Source organism: Notothenia rossii (genome assembly GCF_949606895.1).
Source record: "Notothenia rossii genome assembly, chromosome: 2".
NCBI classification, from domain to species: domain Eukaryota; kingdom Metazoa; phylum Chordata; class Actinopteri; order Perciformes; family Nototheniidae; genus Notothenia; species Notothenia rossii.
The window spans coordinates 45,680,183-45,698,172 of record NC_136904.1 but is presented as its reverse complement, the minus strand read 5'-3'; the positions used below and the strand labels follow the sequence as shown (position 1 = coordinate 45,698,172).

Sequence of the window (17,990 nt, the reverse complement as noted above, 5' to 3'; positions counted from 1 at the left end):
ATCACCAGCTTATGTTAGTATTAAATATACAATGTACTCTGGTAACTATCAAAATAAAGACATTGTATAGTGTTCATAACAGTATTTTTATTTAATAAATTATACCTAATACAATAATATTACAAAAAAAACTTACATCTAAATAAATATATCATCTAAAATAGATGCGTTTGATTTAAAAATAACAAATATAATTCAAAATGTAAACAGCAACAAAGAAATTATAAACATTATTTTTCTTGTTAATATCCATTATCTTCTCTGTTATGTATCTTCCGGTCTTTGCCAATCTGGACAGCATTTCTTGGTCCTCCACGTCTTTCTCGTACAGCCACTGCTTGAAGCAAACTGAAAATAAGAAACAACAATGTTTTAACAAATCGTATTAAATTATGTGATGATAGAACTGCAAACAGAATAGCTGTAACTTTAACTAAATAAATAACTCAGTTACCTCTAATCATTAACCCATGTTTGTATCATTGAGTTAACATACATACATGCTAAACTCTTATTGCACTTTTGGCAACGAGCATTTTCCACCTCAAGACCAAGCCCCCAGGAGGTGCGCCGGACTCTGAGGAAAATATTCGTTGTGTCCAAACGGCGGTACTACAATTTCCTTATCAGTCTGTGACGTCCACCGGCCCAGAAATACTTTTTCCCCTTGACTAACATTGGGAAAGAGACGTCTGTAAATCGGTGGATAATTTTTTTGAAACAAAATAAACTACCCAGTATGAACTATTGTATAGCCCTAGAATCATTAAGTCCTTAAAGTTGTAAAATGCACTAAAAGCCGAATCTAGATTTATTCTCTCTCTCCATTCATTCTAGTGAGCCGAGAGTGTGTGCTCGGGGGGGCGGGGCTTAAGGGGCGCATGCTCTGTGAGCGCACAAACGGGTTCTTCTGCTCTGACAGCCAGGCATGCTGGGTAATCTGTGACGTTTCGCTCTCTCAAAATTTGGGCCATTTTGACTTCATGCGCCAATGAGCAGCTCTCATAGGAAAGAACGAGACCCCGCCTCCCACGCTGTATCCAGTTCTTATTATACATCCATGCTCAAGACGGGTAACATAACTACCCTCGGGGCGCTTAGTTCTCTCCGCCATGTGTTTGAGTGCGCACACGTGTGTGTGTGTGTGTGTGTGTGTCTGTGTGTGTGTGTGTGTGTGTGTGTGTGTGTGTGTGTGTGTGTGTGTGTGTGTGTGTGTGTGTGTGTGTGTGTGTGTGTGTGTGTGTGTGTGTGTGTGTGTGTGTGTGTGTGTGTGTGTGTGTGTGTGTGTGTGTGTGTGTGTGTGTGTGTGTGTGTGTGTGTGTGTGTGTGTGTGTGTGTGTGTGTGTGTGTGTGTGTGTGTGTGTGTGTGTGTGTGTGTGTGTGTGTGTGTGTGTGTGTGTGTGTGTGAGTGTGTGAGTGTGAGTGTTGCATGTAGCAGGTTCTGTGTGTAAACTGCCCCACCCCCTCGCACACCGACAGGGGAGAGAGATCTCTCGTCTGGATTGGAAAGATCGAAAATAAATCATAGACGCACTTCGTAGTCTTTTTGCATATTAGAAACGGAGTTGGCGACAGTAAGACTGCGATATAATGTTTGTGTAGATAATAATACATATGACATCTATTTTTTAAATGTCTCCAGTACCGATAAAAAGATCGATAACGTTGGACGTTAACGGTACCACGGTCTTTAATAATTCAGCCCCGGGCCCCGTTAATACTGGGGCTCGGTACCCATCCCTAGTTTTAATTATTGCATCATCAATATTACATTTCAAATAACCAAGTACTTGGTATCTCACAAAGCGCAAGTGGCTAGTGCTGCTAAGAACATACCTGGTGATGGTGGCTCTTCGCTGCAGGATCTGGTCGATGTCCTCCTAACAGAAGCGATTGCCTTCGTCGTTCTCGTCCATGATGGCGGCGTAGGCTCCTTTCCTCAGGAGGTCCTCGATCTCCTTCTTGGAGAACTGCTGGACCGGCTAAAGGCGACGCAGAGAGACATTTACACAAGTGGATTTAGAAAACTCTTTTTGAAATTAAACTAAGCGTACTGCAACAGCGACTGACCCAAAAATTACTTGGCATCTAGAAATATGACAGATTTTTTTTTTCTCACCCCGTTGTTGTTGCCTTCTTTGTTCCCACTCGTGCTCTGCAGGACAGCACGGTCCAGCCCGAGCTTCAGACTAGCTTTATCCAGCTTTTCCCTCTCATAGTTTCTAGTGATCAGACGGTACACCTTCACCGCCTTAGACTGGCCAAAACGATGACACCGAGCTTGAGCCTGAAATAAAAAATTAAAAGAGGGGTCAAAAGAGCAAAGTTTTTAAGCATTAAATGGGAAAATATACACTTAAAGAACCGAGGGAATAAACGGAAAGACTGTTGTTGTTGTAGCCCTATTGAACTATCTTTAGGACAGACAGAGCAGATATATATATCGTACCTGCAGGTCATTTTGAGGGTTCCAGTCAGAGTCGAATATCACACAGGTGTCCGCAGCAGTGAGGTTCACAAGCTCTTGATCAGGTGTTTGATGTGGGCTGGCATGATCCTTTCTGCAGCGATAAATAAAGAAAACAAAGAAGACCTTATTAATAATAGTAATGATGGTAACAACAATAATATTAGTATAACTATTTATATAGCACTTACACAATAATTGCAAAGTGATTCTCACAACAAAAATAAAGAACAAAACAATGTCAACAATAAAAAAAAAAAGAATTATAGGAATGTTAAGAGACAAAGAAATGATAAACATTCTGAGAGGCCGACTACAAAAAGGTAGACTCAAAGGCTCTTGATGACATCAATGAGTAGTCCCAAAACATGCTGCTGTATCAAAAGAAATAGGTCCAGATTTCTTCTATTTAGTGTTGGATGATTTGTTGTATTGATTGCTGATGGATGTTAAGATATGTTTTACAATTATAACTTATTGTAATTGGAATCAAAAAGTTTAAAATCGTAGTTTTAATAAAATGACTAGCAATATAGGGTTTATTCAACAGCGGTAAAGCATTAAGTTGCTAAATTAACGTACACTGAACTGTAAAACTTACCACTATTTAGGAAAGGACCTGATCAGAAGGATTGACTAGTAAGACAGCAAAGAGGTGGAGGAGGTCTCTGTCATGTACCATTGGTAGATGTTACACCTGAAAGAAAAATAAGGAAATAAGACAACACAGGAGGACAAACATCCTCTTAAGTAAAAGACGAAATCATGTCAAGCTTTACATCTTTCAATCTTTATAATGCACTGTTGGAAATTACATTCCAAAGGCTAAATTCAAACTCAATACCATAAATAACTGGGTAGGCCTACCAAAGTGCTTTAACTGATAGAACACGTTCCACACGGAGCAGCAACCATCCGGCTGGGCCTTTTGCTGCATATCATCTCCTCCCTCTCCACTGTTTCCAGTAGATCTCTACTGCCTCTGTCCATTAAAACTGAAATGCCCCAAAACAATCATATTTAAAAAGTTAAAACAATAACTTGCTTTTGGCATTCAAATGTATTAGAATCTCACCTTTTTCCCGGATGTCAGGAAGGCGTTCCCTTCAAGTCCGTAACCAGTCATAGGAGTTCAAATGCAAAGCCTGAACGATGACAAGAGCGAGACTTACATTTTACAAGATAAGTAATACCAGAGCAGTGTGTACGACATGCAGAGAACAGATCAAATCCCTGACAGACTCACACACTTTGGTGATGTCCTCATCTGATAATGATGTTTCATTTTTAGCAGCAAAGTAACAATACTCAAGGTATATGTTGGTTTTGCATCTCCTCAACAATGGTCTGTATAGTTGAGTAGAAACAAACTGTCCCTAGAGTTTCAGGTAGATTAACAAAGAAAGTTTGCAATGAAGCACAAAACCCCTCTTTGTATTAAGCTAGCTGCCACAGAAAGTACTGCTTAATATGCTAACCTGGTAGAGTTAGCTAACGTTAGCTAACTTCATGTCAAACTAAAAACCTCTAACGTGCATTACATTGACGATTTTAAACACAACTTCACTCTTTCAACTTGTAAAATAACGTTCATTTAACATACCCTTAAATAACTACATCACGTTTTTCAGAACAACACAAACTGCAGAAAACGTTAGCTGCTAACTGTTGTTAGCTAAGACAGCTAGCTCGTAACAATAGCCTCCTAGCAAACTTAAGGTTACGTTAACATTAACTTAACGTTGTAAGAAAGCAAAACGAACCTTCGAGAAATATTTTACTCTCAGACTGGGTGTAATTGTGTCTCATTGCTTACCTCCAGAAGGACTTTTAGCTGTTTCCCAGTAGAGACTAGAGAGAGTTGTCAGAGCGGTTGCTCTCAGAAGAGCAGCATTGGGCGGACCAGATAAGAACCAGTTAGTGTCAATGTTGTGGTGCTGTTGCTTTGGTCTGGGTCTCTGGATCTGTGAGCTAACCACGCCCCGTTCATTTGCATATAAGGAATGGATCATCATGAAATACAAGTCACCTGAAATAAATAAATGCGTCATTATGAAATACAAGTCATCTGAAATAAATAAATATGTCATTATGAAATACAATTCTCTTGAAATAAATAAATGTGTCATTATGATATACAAGTCTCTTGAAATAAATAAATGTGTCATTATGAAATAAAAGTCTCTTGAAATAAATGTCTCATTATGAAATAAAAGTCCCATGAAATAAATAAATGTGTATTTAAATGTACATGTATACATATTTATTGCCTCATTTATTTATTTCATAATTTATTTCATAGGCATATTTATATATATATATGTATTTATTTAATTATTGATGTATTTATTTATTTATTTAATTTTGGCTTGAATGGCATTCCATACCCGTGAGGTTCATGTATTTTCTTCACTCCGCTGGGAACCTGCTCTCATGTCAAGAAGCATCACATCAGTGCATGCACTGCATCGTCCAATCACCGAGCGACACACAGTACGGGGGCGGGGCGAGTGTCTGAGGATTTCGTCGGAGGATGGTCTGGTGGTTCCTCGATTATAGCTCCTCCATTATCGCTCCTCGGTCCTCCGACAAAAATAAGGCCATTGGGACCATAGACATATAAAGAGTAGACGCCGCATCGACCGCTACTGCCTATTGGTGCTGACGAGCCGGGGGGCCGCCATCTTGGACCGGTCACCCGCTCCACTCAGTGTAATCTGTCTGGCAGGCGCAATGAAGTGTCAGCGCATTTAATCAACCATAACTCGCTGAATACAAAACTGATTTTCACGAGGGGGGGGGGGGTTTATATGTAGGCATGATACCTGACACATGATTCGGCGTATTTTAATTTTCATAGTAGGCTTAACAGCAATAGAATATTCTGTTATTACGGAGCCCTGGAGGGTTCATAGAGAGAAAAATAAATAAAACGTGGCCACGTTTTACTAAAGCGTGCGCACGAGTTACTAAAGCGTGCGCACGAGTTACTAAAGCGTGCGCACGAGTTACTAAAGCGTGCGCACGATTTAATAACTAAAGCGTGCGCACGATTTAATAAAGCGTGGCCTCGTTTTGTGTGTGCGCGCACACGTGTGTGTGTGTGTTTGTGTGAGGGGCGTTTGGGTGGGGGGCGGCATTTGTTTATGATAGTATCGTTCGTTCCGGTGTACTCCGGCAGGACTATCACATCGAGATTAAGATTAAACGAATTTCTTTCACTTGGGAATACACATATAACTATGGAGAACCAGATTTGTGTAAATTACTGTTCGTGGTCATTTGAAAACAAATGCCGGTGGTGTCGGACACACACAAACACACCGAGCACGCACACAGAGCGGAGCTGAGCGTGCACACACACACACACACACACACACACACACACACACACACACACACACACACACACACACACACCATGCGCCCCGGTGACAGGACATCTCCTTCATAAAACGAGGCGGAATACTCTGGTAGTTCGATGTGTGTAGAGGTGTGTGTGGTTAAACGTAGCAGCCTCGATCTCTATTAAGCGGTTCTAATGAAGGGAAACACAGTGAAGTAAACAGTAAAAGGCACAGCTCTTTGCAGCTGGTGCTGCTCTTCTCAAATTCTGCTGAGTTACACGTTACTGCCTCCAGAGCCCTGTACTACGGAGCCAGTTCAACAGACCCTGGATATGTTCGATTTACCCGGCTTAACTAGCCCTAACAAACGCAATGTCGATAAGCGGTCCTGCGAAGCTGGTTATCAACTCAGTAAATCAACCAGGGTTTCTCTGACCGGCTGAGAGCGCGTTCACGTGAAAGGGACGGGGTTAGCAACATTTGACCAATCACAAACATGGAGACGCGTGCTGACAGCGCAGTGTCATACTTCATGAATGAATAGTGTAAATAGCGAATCCTGCTTCGTAGCACAGGCCACTGGTGCCGCAGAGATTTCATAAAGTGAAGGAGGTTTTCCTTCTATAAAACAGCTGTGGGCAGCAGATACTGTGAGTCACGGACAGGAATCCCTCAATATAAATAAAACAAGGCCAAGCTTTATTAACTCGTGCGCACGCTTTATTAAATCGTGCTCACGCTTTAGTTATTAAATCGTGCGCACGCTTTAGTAACTCGTGCGCACGCTTTAGTAACTCGTGCGCACGCTTTAGTAACTCGTGCGCACGCTTTAGTAAAACGTGGCCACGTTTTATTTATTTTTCTCTCTATGAACCCTCCAGGGCTCCGTAGATAGCCTATATATTATGTATGATAGGTATTTTGCAAAAGACACACAATATATAATATAGGCTAATATACACACACACACACACACACACACACACACACACACACACACACACACACACACACACATACGCACACACACACACACACACACACATATAAAAAAACACTAATGGTATATGATAGAGAAGCAGAAGCAGATTGTGTAGGCCTACTACTCAGCTATTTTAATAAGTTTAAAAATGAAGAAACAATAATACATTATACATAGACAGAAGTTATATATCAGTAAAAATGAATATCTAAATCTATGTCAGAAAAAATGAAAATCTACATCTATATCTACATAAAAAATGTTCATTTTCAAGTTAAACACAAGAACATGACACCACCCCGCCCCAAACCATATTTACACAAAGTTGCTCATGAAAGTTTAAATGAGCTAAAAGCCCTAGGACTGTTTTGCAGAGCTTCTTTCTCATGCTCCCTTTCTGCAGGTCAAGAGAGGTGAGTTTGGCAATGTGGTGTAGTCTTATTTTCAGAAACACAGACACAGCCAATGACAACATGTTGGAATAATGGTTGTCGATGCCAAACTGCGTCTCCTCAATGTGTTCCCCAAGCTGAAAAACATCCTCCGTTCCAATCTCCTCCCGGACGATGTAAGTGACTGTCGACACCTTTGGAGCTTGCCTTGTTAAAGCTTGGCGAATCACCCTCTCTGCAGCTCTCAGCACCTTCACTGTGCCTTGTGATGGAATCATTAGGCCATCGTTGTTTTTCAGGGCTAGAAGGTGGTAGCCCTCATCAAATGATGAAGGTACAGCATCTCTGACCAAGCTTGCACGGCACACATCACAGGACAGCTTTGGTCTTTGCCCTCTTTTCTCTAGCCATGGCATTCTTCCTCTCTTGCTCGAGACTCTCCACTCTTGCTAAAGCTTCATTGAGTCTGGCCTTAAGAGCAGTAGGAGAAGCAGGCAAGATATAGCTATGATCCTAGTAGAAAGAGGGATGAACATGGTTTGAGTGATGTTTGACTTCACACACATCACTTTGACACAACTAGAGTATGGCCCACATTCTTTCTTATAGTCATTACCTGTCAAAGCCACTGCCAGCATCATGCGTGTGTGTGTGTGTGTGTGTGTGTGTGTGTGTGTGTGTGTGTGTGTGTGTGTGTGTGTGTGTGTGTGTGTGTGTGCCAGGAATGCATGTTCAACATGTCTTCAATTGTGTGTGTATGGGTTTATTTGTGAGTGTTTTTAATATGAGTGGCAGCAAACAAGAGAGATTTTACTTTGTCTAGGACCATTATGATATGATGTTGAAAATAGAAATACTTACGTCTTTAGGCTGAGGTTGTGAGTGTGAGGTTGAAGCTTCTGGGTCGTCCTGAGGGGCCACAGACAGGCTCTCTTCAGCTTTTCTGGAAGTAGACGTAGTCCTGCCCTTTTCCGGCTAAAATTAAGAAGCCTATTACTTGAAAAGAATATATATATATATATATATATATATCTATCTATATAAATATAGATATATCTATATCTATATAGATATATATACACACACACACACGCACACACATGTATAGGTATTTCACCCTGCCCTGTTATTGATAATAGAATATTTACATTTATGAATACTAATAGCCTTATGATGAAACACCTACTCTTTGGAGGTGAACCGGGAAGCTGAAGATGGAGGGAATAACACCATCTCTGAGTCGGACAATCTGTCCTGTCCTGTCAAACTCGTCCTGCTTAAAATGCTCACTGCAAATCACGGATGACTCGCTTGCAGTGAACCGTTCCCTCCTCAAAGCAACTTCCCACTTCTTCCTCATATCTTTGTCTTTGGGAAACCTTCAAAATAAAAACGGGAGATTTGAGAGAGTCAACACAAAAATATGTTAAGAAGGAGGTCAAGCTTATATTCTTCCTTCTTCTTCCGAGATAGATTAGATTAGATTTTACTTTATTCATCCCACATCGGGGAAATTCACTTGTTACAGCAGCATATGATTTATAAAGTTTCAGTTGGCCATAAACATAATGTTTGCTGGCTACGATTTCGCTGGCAGACATCAATACAGTACAATAATATTCTATTTACAAAATACAACCAATAATAATGTTGAATCTTACTTGTGAAAAGTAATCCCCCGAACCCTGTTCACAATCGTCCGCCGATTTGCACAGCAATACGCCGCACAGTGCTCTGGCATCTTGAAACCTCTGCTGTCTATGGGTAGAATGTCTGTACAATATGGGTAGGATGACCGGTCCAAGATGGCGGCCGTATTTCTTGTGCCCCAGCAGCCAATGCGGCGTCTACTCTTTATATGTCTATGATTGGGACGCTACTCAAGATGGCGCAGACAAATCAACTTCCGGTGAGACCGAGACCGAGGAGCGAGGAAATGAAAAATAAGTGAAGTGAGAAAGGCCCACACACAAACCTGTTTACTGTGGAGATGAGGTTTGTTATTAACCCAACCGTAACTCTTGTAATACAGCACCCATTTATTTGATGGAAACCAGGTCTGTTAAAACATTCATATGGCTTGAATTCTTTTTTTAATTCTTTATTTATTTGGGTTCACATTATATTAAAAGTACAGTTTTTCAAATCATATATTTTTAGAGACCCTTATGGCTTTAATTCTAACATACAATTTAAGCTGAATTTACTCAGCCTTTTGACTTGAAATGAAATGATAATAATCCCAAATTCCCAAAGATCAAGATAATTTAGTCGTGATGTCCCCGATTATTTTGAGTTCCATCAGAAGGTCAGGGGCGACATGCAGAGCCAAGTGAATGTGGAGGTATAATGGCCCTCCAGTTGATGGAAGGTGGGCGGTTTGATCCCTGGCGCCTGCAGGTCAAATTTTCCTTGAGAAGGATAAGCCCTAAATTCTTCTTGTTTTAGATATGTTTATCATCCTGGCACATAGTATGGCAGCCTTTGCAGCCACTATGGCAGACTATGGCAGAGGCCATGGATGTGTTTGGCTTGCTTGCGATGTGATGCTAAATTACCAGTTAGCGCTAGCTAGTTTGGGTATGTGTAATACCTAGTTAACATTTATTTTTTTTTTTTTTAAATATCTCCAGTTTTAAACGATATTTTTGGTTTACTGTCCTATAGTATACATTGGAATGATTTCAAACCTGTTTGTATTTATCCTAATAATTATAAAGGAGTGCCTTGGAAATATTTGTTTACATAAATGGTGACCAAACCGTTTGAGACCCACTGAGATAACTTAGACTAAAGTGGGCTATCTAAACCCTCAGAGTCCTTTACCTCACTGAGCTGTAGTTATCAGCCTCAATCCAACAACAATCCGCGGTACCGATGCGCGCCCTCTCTCTCTCTCTCTCTCTCTTGCTCGCTTGGAGGCTCGCTCGCACTTTGGCTGTGAGCTGTGGGTGCCTGATAAGCAATCATCCCCCACTTGCATCACTTACAGCGCCCATCGTACAGGGCAAATGAAAAACCGAAGTGAAAAGGGTGTTACCTTGACTTAATTATTAATTTTGTTACATCAAGGCTGAAAATTAGGATGAGCCAAACAGTCAAAACTGTTTTTTCCCTCCCAGAACTACCAGCGCAGCTCCCCCCCAGATCTGGCGCCCTAGGCGACCGCCTATGTCGCCTATGCCAAAGACCGGACCTGAGTGTAATGCAAACCTGACCTTCATTTCTGGTTATTTTACGTTTCATTTCTTTAAAGGAGCCTACCCAGAATACAGTTAAAAAAGAGATTACAGCAGTTTGGGATATATTGGTTTTTCCATATTGTCTGGGGGGTTTTGTCCTCTCAGATCAAAACACATTCTTGCAAATGATTTCGTTTTTTAATATCAAAGCATGTTTTAACTAAGGTCAGAAAAGCTATATTATCATCATTATTTCAGCGGTCAAACTTTTGTGATAGAAGAAGTTGAAAGCTGAGGCCAACAAGCTTCACATTAATGTGGAATGATAAAAAGATATCAGATCAGACTCCGTCTATGTTCAGTACTTTTTTTTCACTGTTAAATTTGCTTGGCCAATATTTTTTACATATTCATCAAATTCGAGATGTGAATTTAACACAATATAGATATTTTCTACTTGTTATGCCTATTTAGTATAAATAGATTAACCATTAAGCTTGATCTAATTAATCACATGCTTGCCGGTCCTTTATGAAAGCATATAGACACTGTAACATTTGATGTCTAAAGCTGTATAGGAGGCTAGTTGCTAAGTAAAGATACGGTAAGATCAGTGACGTGCGGTGAGGTTCATGGCTGGTGAGGCACTGACTCTTTCAAAGGCAGATTTACAAATATTATATTTTGACCTTAATCGAAATATTCGGCTATTTTCAAAAGCTTTTTTAGTCTGATGCTTCAATTCATTTTAAACAGACCGTTCAACAAAAGGATACCCAAAATCTAAATATTGGATTGTTCTTTCTTAGTAAGATCCCATTTTCATTACAATTGTGGTCTTACCTTGACTTGAAGATGAAGTCTATGCTATCCTTCTGGATAACAATCTCTATTAGTTTTTTGTAAAAGTCCTCCTTATCTTCCTGTAATTTGAAAAGTCTAGCTTGTTGTTTGTGTCTACCGTCTCTGCGTAGAATAACAGTAGCAACAAGAACCTGTGGGCTCATGTGCGCCCCCTTCAGTGCGGTAGAGGTTATGGCTGCCTCCCCTGGTGCTTTTTTCATTGCCGTTATATGATGAGACCAGCGAGACTAAATATACGTGAAATAAGTTATTTAGAGACTATGGATGGCGAGGATAAATGTAATAAAGGGATCTACAAACATTACATTGGTGACCTACAGTGAGATGGTAACAGGCATGCGCTTTGTGTCCGCGCTCCAGCCAGTTTCTGTGGGGTGACACATTCTGAGGTGAGGCAGAGCTCATCTGTGCCTCACCTTACCCCACAGTAACTGGCTAGAGCGCGCTCACAAAATAAGTGCCCACGTTAAATTAGTGCCCGCGCTCCAGCAAATTACTGTGGGCTTACGAGAGGCAGAGCTCGTCCCTGCCTCACTTCTCATCGCTACCCGTAGTTGTAGTGGAGCTCGGCAAATTAGCTGATTTTGACTTTAAAAAGCGATTGGAATCATACATAAAGCACATTTACAACACAGATCAGTGGAGACATTTTATTATTATTACTATTTAGTTTTTCTTTAGTTGTTTTTCCGTTACATTGGAGTATGACAGGTGAGGCTCTGCCTCCCCTGCCTCCCCTGACCGCACGTCGCTGGGTAAGATATAGGATGGGAAAGTAATGTCCCCACCTGCAGGAGGACTCTAACTTTATCACAGTGGTATCCCGTTCGGTCAAATGGCAGTTAGCAGCATTTGTCAGCTCCGTCTGGAATAAGAAATTGATGGATGAGCTTTTAAAGAGACAACTACTACAAACTCTGCAGAGTCTAAAGCATCTATAGCTGAACTTTGGGAGCATCAACAAAACTATAAAACTTTCAGGGTAAACAGTCTGAAAACTCGAGTCCCTCTTCAGGACCAACTCAGTTAAAATATTGCCTAATTGGTCTGTTGTAAAGGATGAAGCTTCACAATGACAGAGCTGAGTGTTCAGTGCACAGCAGGTGAACACTTTCAGCGCCACCGAGCATCATGCCAACAACCCACATTTTTCACTCGTACTCTTCCCTGATTGGGTGGTTGATTGATCGGCTGTCAGGGTGACTGATGGTCTCGGTGCTCATATCCAACACATCCAAGGTAATGCACTGATGCGACGCCCGAAAGCTCCCCAATCAGCATTTCTCAGTGAGCAGAGCGAGAAGGAGAGCGCTGTGTTCATCTATCATTCTGATAGTAACTGGTACAGCGCAGTTGACCCCATTCAAAACCGTTTATTAGTGAAACTGAACTGTCCCCACACACAACTGATGTGGAGTTCCTCTAACCTTCTCATGTAGGCTAATAGAACTCCATAATAACCTGGATAACATGTGATTGGTTCACAAAGGTTGAAATGACATGGATCATAACTATCACTACCTCTATTGTTACAGCAGCTATGTTTTATGCATTTTCGTTGGAGAAATAACACTTTTAGGTAGACATATTCTGAAATATAAAACTAGGCTGTAATTAGAAGCCTCAATGCGGCCATATGGAGATTGCTGTGTATGCTCAGATTTAGTCGAGTTTCCTAAAGATCACTCCTCCTGAGTGAGTTTCTAATGTTCACTGATCTCTTCATCAATCTTATAATCTAAGTCTTAGTAAAACAGCAAATGCAAGCATATTTATCATAGTAGCCATTATTATTTTTAGCCAGTTTGAGGCATCAATGAACTTCAGGACCCAGAGTTCAATCCTTTAACCTGAGCCAGCTCACAGCAGGAGAAGCTACGGTGAATTTGGAGAGAATCAGGAGGTGCTGGAAGCCTGACAGCGTGACTACGGATGTTTTATTTCAGTGGTTCTCAACTGGTGGGTCGCAGACCCGTTTCGAGTGGGTCGCAGATGTGTGAGTGAAGACGGTTTTTTTGGGAAAAAAAGGGAAACTTTTATTTTGAAGGCCCAATTTTCTAATGGTGTGCATGCAGTAGGCGTTGGACTGGAAGTACCGGAGACCATAAACGGTTTTGAAAACTTCTGTTACGTAGTGATCAAATTCTCACATCTTTGCTGATGTTTTTTCAGTCTTCTGGCCAATCAGAATCAAGATTGCTGCCGGAAGTCCCCACGGAGAATGGAAAACACCCATATGAAAAAGATCGGTTTACATTTTAATAATCAAATAAGTATGTGAACATAACCAATAACCTACCATAGCTAATAACAAATAAATGTAACTTATCTTATTTTTGTGGTTCATTTATATCTTATTTTACCTAGTTAACATTCATTTATTTATGCATATCTTTTAATATCTCCAGTTTTAAACGATATTTTTGGTTTACCGTCCTATAGTATACATTTCAAACCTGTTGTTATTTATCCTAATAATTATAAAGGAGTGCCTGGGATTCTTTTTTTACATAAATGGTGACCAAACCGTTTGAGACCCACTGAGATAACTTAGACTAAAGTGAACTATCTAAACACTCAAGAGTCCTTTACCTCACTGAGCTGTAGTTATCAACCTCAATCCAACAACAATCCGCGGTACCGATGCGCGCCCTCTCTCTCTCTCTCTCTTGCTCGCTCGGAGGCTCGCTCGCACTTTGGCCGTGAGCTGCGGGCGCCTGATAAGTCAGCATCCCCCACTTTCATCACTTACATTGCCCATCGTACAGGGCAAATGAAAAGTGTAACCAGGGTGAAAAGGGTGTTATCTTGACTTAATTATGAATGTTGTTACATCAAGGCTAAAAATTAGGATGAGCCAAACAGTCGAAAAATGTTTTTCCCCCCCCCCAGAACTACCAGCACAGCGCCCCCCCAGGTCTGGTGCCCTAGGACAGTGTTTTTCAAAGTTGGGGCCGCCAGGCGGCGCCAGGAGGGTCACAAGTTTGAGGGAAAGTGGAATTTTTTTTTGTTACATTTTTTTTTGTGGATTTAATTAATAACTGCATATCTATCAATCTATTTGTCCTTTGATGCCAATCTTTGAATATGTTTTACTTATTCATATATATATTTTAAATCACACAACCGCCCTTCAAGCCAATCAGAATCGAGCTGCCACTACTGAGGGTGAAACTGAGTATCTGCTCAGATTTTGGAGCAAGTGAGAGTTAGTGAATATTTCGCTCTGAAGCTTGATGAGAGCACGGATGTAGCAATTATTGATGTTTATATATATGAATATAAATATGTGTATTGTTAATATTACTGTTGAATATTATATATAATATTATTAAGGCATAAGTAGCTTTCAAAAATGCTAAAAATATATGTTCATTGTTCATATTACTGTTCAAAATTATATAATATTATAAAGACAGAAATCACTTTAAAAATGCTTTAAAAATATGTTAACTGTTGATATTACTGTTTAATATTGTGTTAAGAATGTTTATAACAGAAGACACAATGAATGTAATGAATGACAAACAAAAGATAAATACAAAAAATGTTTAGAAGAATAACTGATTATTAATTATTAATACAAATATATATTAAGAAAATGTATTAAGCTGTATGATTCATTTGTCATGTTCTCCATCATAATGTACTCATCATTTAAAAAAAAATGTTTGCAACAGGGGGGTCCCCGCAAGACGATAATGCTATATGGGGGTCGTTGGCATGGCAAAGTTTGGGAACCCCTGGAGACCGCCATGTCGCCAAAAACCGTCCTCGGACCAGCATACAAGTGACAAAAACACAACATATGCTGGTTTTGCTAGTCCACTATGCTGGTCTATGCTGGTCAACACTGGTCTATGCTGTTTTTTTCAGCAGGGCATCTATCTATCACCAGCTTATATTAGTATTAAATATACAATGTATTCTGATAACTATCAAAATAAAGACATTGTATAGTGTTCATAACAGTATTTTTATTTCATAAATTATACATTAACAATACAATAATAATACAAAAAAACCTACATCTGAATAAATATATAATCTAAAATAGATGCATTTGATTTAAAAATTAAAATAACAAATATAATTCAAAATGTAAATAGCGACAAAGAAATTATTTTTAAAAATGTTAAAGTATTTTCTTATACTTTTCTTCTCTGTTATGTATCTTCCGGTCTTTGCCAATCTTGCCAGCATTTATTGGTCCTCCACGTCTTTCTCGTACAGCTACTGCTTGAAGCAAACTGAAAATAAATGAAAAGATCAGAGTATCAAATATCGTCTAAAAATGTATGGTACTGCTACTTTTATCGATACCGCTTATCGATCCGGTCCTTTAACGTTACTCTTATCGGTTCTTTTGAAGAAAAAAAAGGTAAATGAACTAAACATATTGTAAACAAAATAAACATTACTTTTTATTTCAATTAAATAAATAATATTTCACATCAAAAGAAACAACAATGTTTTAACAAATCGTATTAAATTATGTGATGACAGTACTCGAGTACTTTTACTTTTGACACTTGAATATATTTCGACGCCAATAGGCCTACTTTTTACTCTTCATTGAGTACACTTTTAAATGTGTCACTGAGTATTTTTGCACTGTAATGTAGGCTATTTTAAAATGTCTAAAGTAAATAATAAGTACTTCTTCCACGGCTGGATATATATCTTTCTACTTGTAAAAAAAATAATCATATGCAATGCCTTGTGGACATGCTGCTGTAAAAAAGGATTCCCAAATGTGGTTCCATAGAGTAAATCTAACCTTATCTCATCTTTACGCCGAGGCTTTTTACTGAGCATTACGGTAGTGGGCGGGGCGTGTTGGAGCGTGGATGTCCGGGGGCGTGGTCTGTTTTGTGTATGTTCTGTCGGCTCCGCGCCGCTCGGCCCAGCGTCGCAAACTCGTCCGGCGGCAGAGAGAGGGGCGGTGAGCCGCATCAGCGCTGCCGCTGCGTAAGAAGCAATCCCTCCCCCCCCCCCCCCTTGTTATAACATACACTGCCGGCGGTCCGGCTGGATTTACTGGGGCGTCTGTTGCAGCTGGAGGAGGCGGACTATAGCTGCGGCAAGGCTCAGAGACTCGTCCGAGCCCCGGGACCCGCCCGCCCTGCCGCAGCAGTCCCACAGCTGGAGCTCAGTGACAGCCAGCTGGCATCCAGGTAACGTGGGGGACTAAAGCGTTTCAGTAGTTGAGGGGGACAGCGGGGTCTAATCTGCGATGCTCAGTGCGGCTCCATCATCATGCTGAGCAGATGCGGATGGATGTTCTTCATTCACTGAATGGTTAGTTTCCTGTCATGCTACTGTCTCACCAGTCAGCTGTGAGCTTTTTCTCACTCTAAATTATTATGAATTGACTGCTTTATTATAGTCTTTTTTTTATTGTAAAATAATATATTTCTTTAAAAATCCAGAGGAGAATCTTGCTGTGTTAACGAATTCCTAATATTAGATTTAGGGTAGGTAATGCCAGACTCAAAAATAAAACAAGGTCGATATATGGAAAATAAATCAGCAAACATTTTACAGATTATTTGTATTAAAAAAAAGTTGTAATAGCAGAAATGCTACTGGCTAAACTTCTTGTCTTTAGGCTTTTAAAACCAACACATTAACTCTTTATCTAGACCAAACAATTGATTGACAAACGGAGAATTAGTTTTTCTTATTTGATTTGCATTAAATTATTTTAAGTCTTCTGGTTCAAATAAATACCAGACTGACCTCAGTCAGTGCATTGTAAAGCAAACACTCACACACACACACACACACACACACACACACACACACACACACACACACACACACACACACACACACACACACACACACACACACACACACACACACACACACACACACACACACAACTTGACTGTTCCTGCAGGTTTTTCCCATCTTTTATTTAAAAGATGTTGCAAACAAATTGTTCAAATTACTGTTAATCACATAACCACAGATAGTTCTTCCTCATCCTGATGTTACAACATAACTCACCTCCTCTTTGTCCCTTGCGAGGCAGCTGGAAAGGCACAATTGTGATACAGTGAGATCAAGCAGAAACAGCTTCAGTGGTAAAAGGTTTCTAAAGAGTGTATGCAGGTGGACACATTATACTGTTGCAGGGTATCAATACCTTATATTAGTTAGTTTGAACCAAGTTCATTGCAACCTTATTGTATGTAGTATTTCCAATCACTGTATCTTCCTATAATACTATTCCTCACCTGAAAATAACTTGAGTGTAATGCTTTCTCCGGGGACAGTTTGAGTGTTGTTTCTTAGGGATGCTCCGATTGATCGGCCGCCGATATCGGCCGATATCCACTCTATGCCGATCGATCGGTGCTCTCTATAAATGCCGATCGGGAGAGCCGATCACATGACGTAAAATACATGACACTTTTCTCTGTGCGCGGCAAACAAGCATCGCCAAAATGGCTTCACCGGTTTGGCAGTATTTTAAGGTGTCCGAAAAAGACAGTAAAATAGCGGTATGCAACGTGTGTGAAGCAGAAATCCTTCAGCTCCACCCGCTGTGGCGGACTGGTGAGCGGAGCAAAACACACACGGGTCACTCATTACTGGATCAGTGAGCTGCATGCGGTACTGACAGGCTGTCAGGAGAGAGAGAGAGGAAAAGAGAGCGCTTCTAGTTTCTCCCATGTTATTATCCAAAGTTAAATGGAAGATCCCCATAGCCCCCACCCACTCGATCGGATCGGCGATCGATATCGG

At 40.4% G+C, this 17,990-nt stretch overlaps 1 protein-coding gene and 1 long non-coding RNA gene across 4 annotated transcripts; both read right to left on the bottom strand.

The window, feature by feature from the left end:
* Window positions 1-70: 70 nt before the first annotated feature.
* On the bottom strand, window positions 71-4,494 carry LOC307027878. 3 transcript variants are annotated; one of them, XR_013804785.1, is made up of 8 exons: window positions 4,284-4,298; window positions 3,543-3,612; window positions 3,335-3,462; window positions 3,069-3,164; window positions 2,450-2,561; window positions 2,120-2,287; window positions 1,837-1,982; window positions 71-348 (listed from the first exon to the last, which is right to left on the bottom strand). It is a non-coding gene; the product is annotated as an uncharacterized lncRNA (long non-coding RNA). The 3 variants fall into 3 exon arrangements; XR_013804784.1 differs by having other exon boundaries at window positions 3,335-3,612; window positions 4,284-4,494; XR_013804786.1 differs by lacking the exon at window positions 4,284-4,298 and having other exon boundaries at window positions 3,543-3,728.
* A 2,409-nt stretch (window positions 4,495-6,903) lies between these two features.
* On the bottom strand, window positions 6,904-11,300 carry LOC307030496 (THAP domain-containing protein 6-like). The gene is made up of 4 exons (XM_079666971.1): window positions 8,850-11,300; window positions 8,375-8,567; window positions 8,050-8,163; window positions 6,904-7,701 (listed from the first exon to the last, which is right to left on the bottom strand). The coding sequence occupies exons 1-4, from the start codon at window positions 8,927-8,929 to the stop codon at window positions 7,558-7,560; spliced, it is 531 nt and encodes a 176-aa protein (XP_079523097.1). The 5' UTR covers window positions 8,930-11,300; the 3' UTR covers window positions 6,904-7,557.
* Between the last annotated feature and the right edge of the window lie 6,690 nt (window positions 11,301-17,990).

What these genes read in the sequence shown, in the direction of transcription:
- LOC307030496 (XM_079666971.1), bottom strand. Translation starts at nt 8,929, where the DNA reads ATGCCAGAGCACTGTGCGGCGTATTGCTGTGCAAATCGGCGGACGATT. An exon ending in CGGGGGATTACTTTTCACAA is followed by an intron (nt 8,568 to 8,849) that starts GTAAGATTCAAC and finishes TTTATTTTGAAG; the next exon opens with GTTTCCCAAAGACAAAGATA. An exon ending in CACAACCTCAGCCTAAAGAC is followed by an intron (nt 7,702 to 8,049) that starts GTAAGTATTTCT and finishes TCTTTCTACTAG; the next exon opens with GATCATAGCTATATCTTGCC.